Consider the following 14,237-nt stretch of genomic DNA (forward strand, 5'->3'; position numbering starts at 1 on the left):
AGGATCATTTTCATTATACCATTGTATATCTTATCAACTCTGGAGCGGCAAAGTTATTGGACTTCTAATCATCTGCCATATCAAGGGCACGGTTTTGTACAAGCGAATCTGGCAATTATAGGGCGCTGAAACCATTTTTAGCCTTCTGCAATCCCGCCCGAAACATCGAAATCAATACATGTAAGAAAGAAATACACGCAAATAAGGAAGGAGTTCAACTACTTCCTTATTCCGACCTCAGAACACGAGGTCCCTTTCTCTTACTCGCCTTCTTCCGCTTGTTCCCGCGGTCAAAGGCAACGGCGTTGCTGTGATCCCGGCCCAGGTTGTCGAGATCCTTGACCTTGTAGATGCGGATAATCCAGTTTTCACTGGTGAAGGCTTCTTCCAAAGTGGAGAGCTGGGGGCTCTCGGCCGGGAGCTTGGCTCCGCGAACACGGTCAGTAGCCTGGCCCATAGGGAAGAGCTTGTTAAAGTTGTGGTACGACATTTTGTACCTGTAAGCGTAGTCAGTAAGTGCTTTACTCAATATACCGAAATTCAAATGCCTTACATTAAGCTGTTGCGCATGGTAGGGGTGGCCTGGTCGTCCACGCGGTACTCGCCCCTCGCGGTGAAAAAGTCTCGCTCCTTTACCTCGTCGGGCCAGATACCTTCCGCTATACGGACCATCCAGAGGAACTTGTTGATATCATCACCAGAGTACCCTAGCAATCCACCAAAAACCACCAAGACATAGTCAACGTCATGTTGGCGGAGGATCGGGTAACTGACTTCCTCGCGTGAGCTCATGGCCTTTCCGACAGTAGCAATGTGAGTGTTATTCCACGTGTTGTTGTCGACAAGCGTTGGGCGATCCGCCATGCCGCCAATTTGGTAACCATAATCCCACCAAGACATGATCTTGGCGTTTGCGGGGGTGTTCTGGCGAAGCCAGTAGTAAGCCTCTCGGTAATCGTCGATGATAAATTGGCTTCCGTCCGGCATCCGGCTCGCCAGTACGACAGACGGAGATGAATAGGCGTTCGATGTCACCCAGGTGCAGTGCGCAACGAACAGGAGAAGGTATACAATGGCGGCGGATGTTGTGACCGCTTTGGAGAAGTAAGAAATGATTCCGACTTCAGGAGACCTGGCAGAACGGAGACCTTCGGAGGATTCGTCGTTAGACCTTCCCCGTGTAACTGGGCCGGGTGAAGCCTTCAGGTAAGTGTCGAGAATATATGATAAGACCAGGGCAGCCGCAACACACACAATAGGGGTCAAGGTCAGCATCAATCGTACCATGACGCCAGCGAAGTAGCTCGCAAGGACAGCGTAAATGATGACAAATACGTGCTCGTCTCTGAGATCACGGAAGCACATGTAAACACCCGCAGGGAAGAGCCAGATTAGGAAGTTGAGATCGAAGAAGAATGATGGCCAAGCGGTGGGCTGATGCTCTGAGACCGAAGCGATGATGGGAATGTGGATTTTGGCATAGCCGGTATCCCACAGTGAATAAAAACGACCGCTCCAGGGGGCGATAACCCCTGACATGCTCAAGACAACAAGCCCCGCGAAGGCGAGGCCGGTAATTAGGATGATGGAGGCAGTCAGCAGTCTCTGGAACTGCTTGCCAGGAATGAAACTGCGCACAAATTCCGCGAAGGCCACAAGCTGAAGCAAGCCAAAGACACCTGAGCCATGATTAGCACACTGCTGTCGCTCCATAAGAATCACGCTTACCCAGGGCGGACATGTGGTCACTATTCCGGATTGGCAGGAACCCAACAAAAGGAATTTGCATGCTAGCAAGAGTTCCTAGCGCATACCATGTCGTGTAACTGATGTATAGCCTGGAGCTATATCTCCCCATGCAGAGCAGGACAAAGACATGCAGGGGGATCAAGTTGGTAATGAATACATACCCACCCCAGGCGGAGACCATGTAGCCATAAAACAGAGCAGCCAGTGCTCCCCACATAATGGAACCGTTCTTGACCGCCTTTATCCATAAAAAGAAGGTGAAAACGAGGAGGAAAATGGCAATGGCTTCATTGTCGTAGCTACCGGCCACCGAACGAGATATGTATCCAGGGGCAATGCCCATGAAAGCGGCCGCAAGAAGACCTGCGGAGGGAGAGGAGGACATCTCATTGGTTAAGAGGTACATTGCAAACGCCGTCAGACCGGAGAAACCGGGTGCTAGTAACACACAGATGTTGCGAATGTCGACGGGAAAGGTCAGGAATCGGAGTATGTGATATATGACACCACTGGTCACCATAAGTCCAGGGTACAATGTGCCTCCGGTAACCCGGCCAAGAGGATGCCATGTGCCTGGATGACAGGAATATGTTTAGTGCGCCGTGATCAATGCAAGAATATCCCAATTGGCGTTTGTTGGCTGTATGCTAGCCCGGACGGGGAAGGGCAACGTACGGTCATCGAACCAATCCCAAAAGTCGTAGAAACCATTCTGAACCAGGTACTTAGTTGCGCGGAAATTGAACCAAGGATCGACTGGACAGTTTTGCATCAGCATGCCATTCCAATGTAAAAGTCAGTGGTGTGTGGGAGTCCGAAGTCCGCAATTGCAAGCACGTCCTGTTGTATACATACATTCGTGGATGATACTTTCGAAACCTGGAGTAGAAAAAGACTGTCAGCATTCCTTCCAGGGGGGAGTTCGGTAAGAATAAGCGCCTGAAGACATACGAATGACACTGAACAGTCGACTGGAAACAGCTGCGGCTGCAATAGTCACTAGAATGATGATACGTAGCAGGCCGCGCGCACTTCTGCCGGAGCTGCCCTTGAGAAGGACATCTACGGGCGATTCGGCCATGATGGCCAGGAACAAAAGAAAGAACGGGTTCCAATGAGAATGGGGACAAGGGCAGGATGAGATAAGTGTTGTCCGGAGAAGCGACTGTCCAGAAGTAGTGAAGTTGAGGTGTTGACGACGACTGAGAGCTGCGCAAGGTGGTCTCTTTTGGAAATCTTGGCACTAGTTACTCGCAATCATTCATTCGGACCTTTCCCCAAGGCCCCCGCATCACCGTCACTCCCGCTATAACAGACCGTCAGCTCGCTTGCTTTTCCATATTCTCCCTTTACTTATTCAACTGTACTGGTAATACGTTCTCTGCGCCATGGATCTCTCCCCGCTTTCTCTGGATCAGCTCTCCGCAGTTATCACAGCTGCTCCCACACCCACTGATCTTTATACCTCATTATCGGACTATGAAGAACAAGCGTGCCTCCTCTCGGCTACGAACCCCAGCGAAAAGGACCTACTGCTCGAATTTTACACTGCCTTCTTCTTTTCCCACCTTCTCACGGATCAGATGTAAGTTCATGGGAGCGGGCACGATCTCCGCATGGCGGATAGTTAATGGGAACCGAATAGTTGCGAAGCCCGTGCTTTAACACGACGAATACCACGAGAACTATCACAAACAGATGCCATGCAAACCTGTTCGCTTCTCTTACGCGCTGTCTGGCAAAGCAAGCACACTGAAATCTACAAAATTCTCCGAGAATTACCCTGGCCTGGGCGGTCGCAACCCTTAGTACAACGTTATGAAAGTATGGGCACCACATTGATATTATTCGGGACCGGAGCAGCGCCCTGACAGGACCTTAGGCTATTTCCAAGAAAAGACGCTGGTTGAAGTGAGCAATTCTTACGAGACGATACGGATCGCTGCCGCCGCAACATATCTCGGGCTCGACCCAGCTGCCGTTGAGGGTGACATAATGGAGAAGTTCACGGCCTGTGGGTGGAAATGGGATAGTGAGACTCAGCTACTATATCCAAAACCCGTCGTCACCGCCCCTCCGAAAGACGATAGCTTGCAAAATGAACTGAGCCGTGTAATGGCTCTGATCAGCAATCAAGGCAGCTGAAATCTGTATGCGAATCGACCTATCAAAAGAAGCTTACAACCACAGCCATCCGTGGCGGAGACGAGAGAAGCCCAGTTTCCACAGTCAGACAAGGCCAGTGTTAGCTCGAAGGCTTAGGATGCTCCGCGACAGCGGTTGAACTTATGAAGAGTTTGCGGAGATCAGGAGATTACAAGCAATAAGCCGGTGTAAAAAGCTGAACTTATTGGTCATTTGGCCCAACCATAGAGTACACGTGCAAACCCAGGGTATGTACAAAATGCGAATCGGAAATCTATAGTTGTGATAAAGAAAAGAAACTCATTCCTTTCGCTCGCAATAGCACGACTCTGGGAAATTAGACCAAATAGATAATACATAATCGGGATTCACCCGAACCATTTCTAAGACCCAATGGGTAGCGTAGCAGTCGAACGGCGATGGCCGCCCCTCATTTTGCCTTTTGTCTTTTCGTTTATTCTTGCACGTTCACGGCCCTTTAAGCCTCACCGGCCTTCAGCTTCAGGAATGCCTCAAGGTCGAACTTGGGGTCCTCGGGATCCGTAATGACTAGAGACAACCGGTTAGCACCGTAGAGAAACAAAGGAGCGGAGCATCCGCAATTGCTCCCGTATGTTGATCATATGGTGATTTCCAACATACCACCCGTTGACTTGCTGTCCTGAGGTTGCGTCTTCTTCTTCCATTCGGCCTTGGCCTGCTCGATCAGGCGCTCCTGGCGGGCATATTCGCGTTCGGCCTCGGCACGTCTGTTGGCGGCAGTAATAGAGGACTGGTGGTAGAAACCGTAGACGAGACCAGCTACGAGAGCCGAGTAACGAAGAACCTATGTCGCGAGGACGGGCGACAGTCAGCCATGGTACGAAGGGGTGTAGATGGATCGATTGCGAAGGCTCACATTGACACCTTGTGAAGCAGCCATCTTGGGAAGGTCCTGGCCTCCGAATCAACAATTGCAGAAATATAAGGGACTGGAGAAGCAGAAAGGCCTGGACCCGGACAAAGTGATCGATAATGGCAAGCCGGCAGAGGAGGTTCGGATGCTGGTGACCGAACAAGACGAAGTTCCTGTCGCGAGTTTTTCCGGACCCGTCGGACCTGCGCTTATGTCATCCTCACCCAGTCCACGCTTCTATTCACGCAGTGTATACTCCCAAGTAAATAATATTCCCAGAGAAGAACACGCCTTCTCTGTCCACCGTCATGTCGTCGGCCGCCAATCAACAACGGAAGGCTGAGATACTCGCCAAAAAAGCCAAGTTAGCAGAGCTAAAACGCCAGAGGGAGTTACGCCAAAAGGAGTTCTCTCAGTCCCGGGCTAGTACAGGAGATGCTTCAGAGGTAAGCACTGTTGCGCCAGTCTCGGTCTACGGGCTGAACATTCATATTGACTGTACTAGGTCGTGTCACCAGTGCCTAGCCGTTCCGACAGTAGAGCTGAACTCGATGACCTGATTTCCCGTCTCGTTGACCGTCCTGGTTCGGCCGCGGTGAGCGGTGCAGATGGCCTTTCAAGGAAAGGAAGCCGGCCAAATTCGGTGCTGAGTGCCAGCCAGCTCAGCGGGGACAACACAGAAGCACTGAGCCCACCCGCGCGACCACTTTCACAGTCCATTGCAGTGCAGACTGTTGGAACTGAGCCCTTCGTCGCCATCCCTGAACTCCAGCCGGCCCCTGAAGCCAAACCAGAAGTCGTCACCTACAATAAGGGGGTACAAACAGATGACTTGCGGCAGGGAGAGCAAGACGCAGCTTCTGTCGACTCCGATGCTGGAGAGACATCAGATTTCAACCCTTCGAGCAAGAAACAGCGGGAGCGCGATGAGGAGATCCGCAAAAAGCTCCGTGAGGAGATTGAGGAGGAATTGCGAGCCACCCAGGAAAGTACCAAGAACGAAAGCGGTGCGGACGCTTCTCTACGATATCCACTGCGACAACTTGATGATGATGAGCTGAAGGCTGTCACGTCTTCCGAAGATTTCTTAGATTTCGTTGAGCGGTCCGCGAAAGTGATCGAGCGTGCCTTGGATGAAGAATATGATGTTCTGGCCGATTACGAGCTAGGAGGGATGGATGCGGAGCTGGAGGATGATGACGAGCACGGAAAGAAGAAGCGCGGTATTAAGGAGGTCTGCCAGTTCTGGGATGAGCGATGGAGCAAGAAACGCATGATCAGTGATATCTGCTTTTCCCCCAAGGTCTGTCTTAAAATTCCTGTCCGGCGGTCATCCGCATCACTAACTTCAAGCAATAAGTTCCCCGAACTAGTTCTCGCTTCATACACCAAGAATCCTTCAGCGCCTCATGAGCCAGACGGCCTTGTACAGATCTGGAACCAGCACTTGCACTCCCGGCCGGAGTATGTGTTCCACTCAACTTCGGACATCCTAACCGCAAAGTTCTCGCCTTTTCACCCTAATATAATTGTCGGCGGCTCATACTCAGGTCAAGTGCTTCTCTGGGACACCCGCTCGTCGCGTGCTGGCGGCGGCGCACCCGTCCAGAAGACGCCTTTGACAGGTGCAGGACACACTCACCCAGTCTACAGCATTTCGATTGTCGGAACACAGAACGCACATAACATAATCACCGCCTCTACGGACGGCGTTGTCTGCGGCTGGACCGTTGACATGCTCTCCCAGCCCCAGGAGTACCTCGAACTCTCCACCCCTCCTCCGTCAAAGACAGAAGACCTCGCTCCCACAACCATCTCTTTCCCACAATCCGATCCAACCTTCTTTATAGTCGGAACGGAAGAAGGTGGCATCTACCCTTGCCACCGCTATGACCGCGCCGGCGCCAAAGCAGGCACCGACCACCGCCTTGCCTACCGCGGCCACGCCGCCCCCATCATGTCAACAGCCTTCCACCCAGCGCGCGGCCCCGTCGATCTTGGAGACCTTATGCTAAGCTCTAGTCTCGACTGGAGCGTCAAACTCTGGCGCATCCGTCCTCCGGCTGCTACCGCCCCGGCCGCCACGTCCGGCACCACAGACACCCAAGTCGTCACCCCCATCCTTGATCTCAACCGCGAAGATGTCGTATATGACGCGCGATGGTCTCCACACCGACCAGGAGTTTTCTCTCTCGTCGATGGTGCAGGAAACCTCGAGGTCTGGGACCTCTACACAGACACTGAAGTCCCCGCCGTGCGAACCACACCCTCTAAGGGCCGGGCGGGGGTCCTCTCTCGCAGCCTAAACAAGGTCGCTTGGGAGGAGCGCGAGGGCCGGCGCCTGGCAACCGGAGGGCTTGATGGCGTCGTCACCGTTTTCGAAGTAGGGCGGGGTCTCAGCGGTACACCTGACGATGTTCCCTCTGAAGAATGGACCGGCATGAAGCGCCTCGTTAGTAAACTAGAACAAAAGGATAAGGACCGAATGAGCTAATTGATTGGATCTACTTCTCTGTATTTAATGCTCTTTTGTGTTGTGTGGTGTCTTTATTGAGCTTACCATATACCCCTGCGGGCGCCGTTTGTCAATGACAAGATCCTGGAGTTAGTAAGACATCCTCGTTTACAAAGTTTACCACGGCCACTATACCCAGCCTGCTCGTAAGGTGGATAATAGCCTGACTGCATTGAAATACAAGAGTGGGTTCCGGTGTTTGGTAACTGCTCAGTTGGCAACAAAGAAGAAATCTCTTGTATTGCATTTGCCATCATTGAGACTTCTCATATTTCATTCTATCTTCTAGGTAGCGAGGCACTTTTCAACAGTAGATCTACGCGTCTATCAAATGCAGCTCTACTGTCATTTATCCATTCCGGTTTAGGAATTTCTTGACATGGGTACATCTCATTTCTTTCGATGACCTATAGTCATAAGTATCCAGTCCCTATTCATTATTGCAGAAGACTTGGAGCAACTGCAAGCTAGCGGTAAGCTGGGGTATTGTGACTTAGGGTTTTGTCGGCGCCCCCGGCAAGCGGTCCGACCCGCTCTTTAGCCCTCCCCAGCCCCACCTACTCGAAGAGTCCGTTATCAACTCATCATCTTTCCATTTCACGAAATCTCGCTCTGTCAGTCCTCTACCGCTTCAGCACAAGCTGGAACCACTCGAGTGCTATTCCCGGGATTCTTAAGAGTACCGAAAGCGACATTCAGCATGATTGCCGAGTGTCTAGTGCCGCTGCAATTGCTCCTTGACAGGCAGGTATTTAGAAGTATCCCATCTAAAAACCAGCTTAAATTACTGTATGAACCGTGACTCCTCTATGACGCTCCCAGTATCTATGCTACAATATGAACGTGGAATCATTCCTGTAGTCCACTGTTCACAATCATCGCAGGGTGCTACCTAGAACCTGTGAAGCAATCAAATGTGTACACAGTGTGCCATAGAAGCTAAGACTAGGGTTTCAACTACCGCTATATTACATGATTCCTGGCAGTTTACAAGTAATACGAAAAGTTGTCAAAGATGAAGGATGAATACGCCTCATCCGGAGTGGTGATCATTGGTGCCTACTCTACCTAACTTAGATCCAATTTCTCTCCAGGAGAACCGAGTGGAATTGAACGCGCGCCGACAGTCAAGCTATTGTAGTGCCTGAATGAACCCTTTTCGTCTCACAAAGGGCAGATAGATAGTTTTAAGTAGGTACATAGATATATGCTTCTCATACTGTGTAGGCGGATGAGTATACCGATATATTGGAGTCTACGTTGTTCTCAAACATGATTACGATTAAAAAGCAAGAAATCACATCTCAAGACAACGAATCCAAGGAAGAAACCCAAGCGCCAAACACAGTCAACATCGAAAAGTTAGTCAGATAAAAAACCAACACCGCGGCCAGACAGCTTCGATGTTTCGTACGCCACAACCATATCATACGCCCAATGGTATAAAGCAAAAAGCTTGACTTAATTCGCCCCTCGTGTTTCCATTTCATACATGACAAATCCGCACATAAATACAGAGAGCAAAACGCAATCTAAACAAACACCTTAAGCCAGGCCCTGTACAGAAATAGGAGCATGTTACATGCCGATAGTATGCCAATAGGTTCGTCGCAAAATAAGCAATAGTCTATCGAGCAGCCATTTGATTTTGACTTGTGCTTCCTAGCATTGCTGCCGGTTGATGTAGGGAGTTGACGGGCTTGGACGATAAGGACGGTGATGTATCCCGTTTCGGCGCGGATCCAAAGACGAGTCGAGAAGGAGGGGATAAGTATCCAGGATTTCGCGGGATACCTTGAGGTGGTCGGTGATCGAGGGAGGTATACATAGCTGGGTGAGGTTTCCGAACATCAGTGGGTGAAGAACTGAGAGACCGGAGCCTCGCATCGTAATCAGGATACGGCTTGGTAGCCGCCGTTGAATTGTCTTGCTCCAAGCCGTAAGGTGTATTGTTGGCAGAAGAATTCTCCGCGATTGTCGAGGCAGATCCATTCGGAGCGTTGACGTCCACCACGCGCATCTGACCTGCTGGCGTAGCGAACGCAGACATGCGGGAATTGTCCATAATACGATTCTGCGGTCTATGGGACAGATTCTGATGTTGATGATAAGGATGCTGTGGGTTTGCCCAAGGGGTCTGTTCAAGGAAAGCTTCCTCGGCGGATGTGGGATGAACATTTGATGACATGCTTGGTATGGTGGCTCGGGTTATTGTTGGCTGATGATGAGACGCAGGAGCTTTCGTTTCAAAAGATATCTGCGTTAACAGTTGAGATTAGTCTGCCAGCTTTCCTTAAAGCCTTAAAGAAACTATGTTAAACTTACGCCCATCTTTTCCAAATCCTCGTCAAGCTCCGCTGGCCGCGCAGATGATAGCGATGGGGCGGCTGGAAAACCAACATATTTCGCAACTCCCGCCAATACGGACACCTCTTGATTGTATGCAGTTTGATGCGCGATCTGTTGGGAACGGCGTGTCGGGAATGGAATGTAATATTGAGGGCTCACATCATCCGTCTTGAAACGATCATGCTGAATCGAGTAGAATTGCTTGCTAATAGCACTCGAGTGATGTTCACGAATGTCGCGGGCCCGTTGAAAGTACGTGCTATGTGCCTGGGCGCGCTCGGCTTGGCTCTTATTGAGCAAGGACTTAAGGCGATAATGGAACAAAGTGTGTTCGTACTTGATCTTAGCGTCGCGATACCCTTTGATACACTCAAGTTGGCGCAGAAGCTCTGGATGTGTCGGATTGGGACCTTTGAGCATATCCAATTCACGGTTCAACTTGGATATTCTTTCGTCGTAAATCCTGAAAGAATAACCTTGTCAGCACGATGTTCGGCAGGTTTCGATACGAGGTGGACCATACTTGTCACGGAGAGTCGCGAATTCTCTCTCCAAGACTGCCAGAGAGTCCATAGCCGATGTCCTTTTGGCTGCTGCGTGCAACGCGATTAGCTGTGCTTTAATAGGCGCATCAAAGTAACTTACATTCTTCTTCTAGTTTGGCGGCAACTTCACCATCATCAGCATCGTCTGGACGGTCCGCCGCATCCTCGTCCGCAGGTGTATCATCAACCTCCGCACCCATTTCAACAGCGCCGCTATCGATATCATCGTCAACGTCTCTAGTTTTGCGTCCTTTCCGTTTACCCTTTCTGGTTCTCTTGCTTTTCGTCGGAGCTGAAGGTAGATCGGATTCAGGAATATCATCGGCCAAGGTATCCTCCTGATTCACTTTGGGTACTTCTTCCTCAATCGGCTCTGGAGTAAGGGCCAAATCTGGAGGTGGATCACTAAGGTCGCTTTTGACTGAGCCACGGCGCTTGTGCGGCGGGAAATCATCTTCATCAAGCTCGGAGATCAGTTCATCTCCGGACTCAGGGCGTTTTCTTTTCTTCCCAGCGCTATCAGACAAGGTAGAGTCTCCATGCTCCTGAATTTCCTCGACGCTATCTACGGTACGATCATTTTTCGAGCGAGGTTTGCTTGGCGACTCATCTGCCGGATGAACGTCGTCCTCCTCCACGTCGTCGTAAGTGGTCGAGTGAACTAATTTGCTGGGACTGGGACCGTAACTGGTTGCGCTTAACACGATATTTGTCCTGGTGCGGTAGTTGTTTGGAGAGTCGTCGATGCGCTCTGTTTCTGCCTCTGAATCGTTCTCTGTAGCAATCTTCTCTGGCTTTGGCGACTCGTAATCAGACGGCATGTTTTCTAACACATCATCAATTTCGCTCAGACTGCTCGATCGTCCGTCATCGAGTAACGAATCCTGGTAAAGTAGGTTCTGATCGCCATTGACGACGGATTCGTCAGTGCCGTTAGGCGCACCAACCGTGGTAGGCTCTCTGGTTTCTGCCACCTCCATAGGGAACAACAGGGTCGTGTTCGCGGGATCTATATCAACGTGGGTATAAGAGAAGTGAAACTCGGTGAATGTTTTGCGGAGATGTGCTGAAGTGCTTGTGGGGGAAGAGGCGGGCGGAGGGGAAGATCCTAAAGCGCGGCCACAACCTAAATCAATCAGAGAAAAAGGTCAGTAAGAATGCCATTATGATAGTTAAATTGAAGAAACCGGACTTCGGTATAATAGAAGAGCAAAAAGGACGCGAAGAGCGGGAGGGAGCGTTTGGGGGAGGGGGGACTCCAGCAAAGGCGGTGCGGAGATTGATCACATCCCAGAAACGGGTTCATCATCGACAGGACGTAAATCGCCAGCCAGGCCCAACCACGCCACCACAGGTCTCTGTTTTAGAGCTGCTCCATGTGATGTCGCTGAAGGTATGCATCATGAAAAAGCAAGGATGTAAGAGCTGAATCACGTACCATCCAACAATGCGCTATTAGTAAACTTGTGCTGTACCCAGCTTGCCGCGACTGAGCACGACACTCCCTAGAACCACGGTCGCGGAGTTAAATGGCTCAAGTACGCAAATTCACAGGTGGTACTTGAGCGGATGTGTATATAAGTTATCAAGTACGCAAGGAGCAGGGCGGTCGAAAGTATCGAAAAGTTCGAGGAGGGAAGGGCGCCGATGGAGAGGACGGGCGCTTTCAGGAAGCAGGCAGTACAACAGTGCAGCGCAGCAGGAGAATGGACCGCATGGAAATCGAGGTAGTTAAACAGCAAGGCCAAAAAAGACCGATAAGCGGCAAGAAGAACGAAGGATGGGAGCAAAGTTGGTCGAAACAAAGGTCAGAAGAGGAGACTGGAAGCAATGGTGGTGCTGTGCTCTGCAGACAACGGAAGAGGAGGAGAGCGAAGAACTGCGCTCAAGCGGATCGCGAGTGGCCGCTAATTGCCGGCGTTATTCCCGCAAGCATACACCGCCTAAAAGGCGATCATGTCATCGCACTTGAAGGAAAGCTGAAATGAGCTCAATCGAGTCAGACTACTCCATGTTCTACGGCCTATCACAGTATCTACGAAATTGTCATTCTTTCCTCAACACTCTTGAACCTAGAGTCAGAGTGCTGTTCTGTCCGCAGCCGCGTCTCGAAGGCGGTGTATTCTGTGACTAATCAGCGCCGAGGAGGAAAGGCGGTATGGAAAAAAGACGAGCAAAGATTTCTAGATAATATCGCGCATTAACATGCACCGCGGAATTTTCTTCTAGCTTTTATTTTTTTTATATTTTTTTCTTTTGGATCTCTGGCTTAATCGGGAATTTCGCTTTGTGTCTACCCGAATTCCCAAATGGGCAAGAAGTCTAAGTCACAAAAGGAGGCGCCTGCGACAGAGAGCGCAGGCTCGCTGCCTTTCTTGGGCGGAAACGCCTCCGTGGATCCTTCATTGGCTTCACTGTTTGAACAGAGTGTGCGTAATAGGGCGTGTCTTAGCCGTCAATGCTTCAAGCCTTCAGTGACATGTTGCTAATCTTTGAAATAGGCCGGACCAGTAAAGGTTCCGGAAGTACCTCGTCTGGGCGCTGCTCCGAAGACGAAGAAAACTGATGTTGGGAAAGATGAGGAGGAATCACCAAGTGCGGACAATGATTCTGCCGCCGAAGATCAGTCCATGGATGATGCGCCGGAGTCGCCTGATGCTGCTGAAGAGGCCGTCCAGGCTGTCCCGGAGCCGCCAAGTCGGAAACGAAAGCGAGCTGCCGGGGAAGATCTTGAAGAATCGTACATGCGTCGACTAGCAAAGGAAGAGCAGAAGGAACAGAAGAAGCGTCGAGCAGAACGGTCAAGCTCCCTGGGAAAGGAGAGCGAAGACGGTGAAAAGGAGAGCCCACAATCCGAAGACGCCGAGTCGGAGGATGAAGGTGTGGATATTCCTAAACACGAAGCCCTAGCTGGTGCTGGCAACGATGATGATGAGCTCGCCAAGTCGAATCGAACCGTATTTTTGGGTAACGTGTCTACAAAGGCAATCACGTCGAAGTCGGCTAAGAAAGAGTTGATGAAGCATCTTTCGTCATTCCTCTCGACACTTCCTGAGTCTACGGGTCCCCACAAGATAGAATCGATACGTTTCCGGTCTACTGCATTTGCCAGCGGCGGCAAGATACCCAAGCGCGCTGCATTCGCCAAGCAGGAGATTCATGATGATACTACGCCCAGCACCAACGCATACGCTGTCTATAGCACCGCTCAAGCTGCGAAGAAAGCTCCCGTGGCACTTAACGGTACCATTGTCTTAGATCGACACCTGCGCGTCGATAACGTGGCGCATCCCGCCAAGGTCGACCATAAGCGCTGCGTTTTCGTCGGAAATCTCGACTTCATCGACAACGAAACCGGCACCGAAGAAGGCGAGAAAAAGAAGAAAAACCGACCCCCGGCTGACGTGGAGGAGGGTCTATGGCGTACATTCAATGCTCACACCAAAGGTTCACAGAGTGGTCCTGCTGGCCGAGGCAATGTTGAGTCTGTGCGGGTAGTCCGTGACCGATCCACTCGTGTTGGAAAAGGATTCGCATATGTTCAATTCTACGACCAGAACTGTGTCGAGGAGGCTCTTCTGCTTAACGACAAGAGGTTTCCCCCATTGTTACCACGAAAGCTTCGCGTTGTGAGAGCGAAGAAGGTAGCCAAGAAGTCTGTTGAGAACCCCGGTGCACCTAAGGGGTCGGATCGGACACTACAAGGCCGTGCTGGGAAGTTGCTTGGAAGGTCAAGTGAGGCTCGGTTGAAGGCGGCGGCCAAGAAGTCGATTTCCCAGAGCTCCCTAGTATTCGAGGGCAACCGCGCAACAGCAGATGGGTCATCGCGCATTCGAGTGCGGACGAAGAGTCGCGGCTCCAAGGCCAAAAAGGATAGTCGAAGCAAGAAGCGTGCTGCGGCCTATAAAGCTGCTGGGGGCAAAAAGGCGAAAATAGGGAAGTAGGGGTCGGAGCTCATTTGCGATTGTAAACTAAGATATCAGAAAGAGGCATTGCATGAATATATCAAAGCGGCCGTATTCAACATTGAACTCTGGAC

At 50.9% G+C, this 14,237-nt stretch overlaps 6 protein-coding genes across 6 annotated transcripts; 3 read left to right on the forward strand and 3 right to left on the reverse strand.

The window, feature by feature from the left end:
- Window positions 1–226: 226 nt before the first annotated feature.
- On the reverse strand, window positions 227–2,830 carry BDW70DRAFT_156342 (dolichyl-diphosphooligosaccharide--protein glycosyltransferase subunit STT3; the record flags this gene model as incomplete). The annotated part of the gene is made up of 6 exons (XM_073740171.1): window positions 227–497; window positions 554–1,679; window positions 1,729–2,322; window positions 2,425–2,505; window positions 2,605–2,628; window positions 2,701–2,830. The coding sequence occupies 6 exons, from the start codon at window positions 2,828–2,830 to the stop codon at window positions 227–229; spliced, it is 2,226 nt and encodes a 741-aa protein (XP_073599999.1).
- A 231-nt stretch (window positions 2,831–3,061) lies between these two features.
- On the forward strand, window positions 3,062–4,176 carry BDW70DRAFT_83534 (CSN8/PSMD8/EIF3K family protein). Its single transcript, XM_073744982.1, has 3 exons — window positions 3,062–3,334; window positions 3,395–3,573; window positions 3,632–4,176. Exons 1-3 carry the CDS (start codon window positions 3,138–3,140, stop codon window positions 3,892–3,894), a joined length of 639 nt encoding a protein of 212 aa, XP_073600000.1. The 5' UTR covers window positions 3,062–3,137; the 3' UTR covers window positions 3,895–4,176.
- BDW70DRAFT_128639 (ATP synthase subunit e) lies at window positions 4,084–4,933 on the reverse strand. The gene is made up of 3 exons (XM_073735463.1): window positions 4,793–4,933; window positions 4,537–4,720; window positions 4,084–4,443 (listed from the first exon to the last, which is right to left on the reverse strand). Exons 1-3 carry the CDS (start codon window positions 4,814–4,816, stop codon window positions 4,373–4,375), a joined length of 279 nt encoding a protein of 92 aa, XP_073600001.1. The 5' UTR covers window positions 4,817–4,933; the 3' UTR covers window positions 4,084–4,372.
- A 147-nt stretch (window positions 4,934–5,080) lies between these two features.
- BDW70DRAFT_169524 (putative dynein intermediate chain) lies at window positions 5,081–7,419 on the forward strand. The gene is made up of 3 exons (XM_073742703.1): window positions 5,081–5,235; window positions 5,295–6,092; window positions 6,150–7,419. The coding sequence occupies exons 1-3, from the start codon at window positions 5,098–5,100 to the stop codon at window positions 7,281–7,283; spliced, it is 2,070 nt and encodes a 689-aa protein (XP_073600002.1). The 5' UTR covers window positions 5,081–5,097; the 3' UTR covers window positions 7,284–7,419.
- A 1,428-nt stretch (window positions 7,420–8,847) lies between these two features.
- On the reverse strand, window positions 8,848–11,677 carry BDW70DRAFT_83556 (uncharacterized protein). The gene is made up of 5 exons (XM_073744983.1): window positions 11,637–11,677; window positions 10,299–11,324; window positions 10,177–10,243; window positions 9,630–10,116; window positions 8,848–9,561 (listed from the first exon to the last, which is right to left on the reverse strand). The coding sequence occupies exons 2-5, from the start codon at window positions 11,176–11,178 to the stop codon at window positions 8,932–8,934; spliced, it is 2,064 nt and encodes a 687-aa protein (XP_073600003.1). The 5' UTR covers window positions 11,179–11,324; window positions 11,637–11,677; the 3' UTR covers window positions 8,848–8,931.
- A 796-nt stretch (window positions 11,678–12,473) lies between these two features.
- Window positions 12,474–14,214, forward strand: nop12 (rRNA-processing protein NOP12). Its single transcript, XM_073735464.1, has 2 exons — window positions 12,474–12,627; window positions 12,700–14,214. Exons 1-2 carry the CDS (start codon window positions 12,508–12,510, stop codon window positions 14,140–14,142), a joined length of 1,563 nt encoding a protein of 520 aa, XP_073600004.1. The 5' UTR covers window positions 12,474–12,507; the 3' UTR covers window positions 14,143–14,214.
- The last annotated feature ends 23 nt before the right edge of the window (window positions 14,215–14,237 follow it).

This window comes from Aspergillus foveolatus (assembly GCF_047715535.1).
Source record: "Aspergillus foveolatus strain CBS 279.81 unplaced genomic scaffold BDW70scaffold_4, whole genome shotgun sequence".
Taxonomy (NCBI): Eukaryota; Fungi; Ascomycota; class Eurotiomycetes; order Eurotiales; family Aspergillaceae; genus Aspergillus; species Aspergillus foveolatus.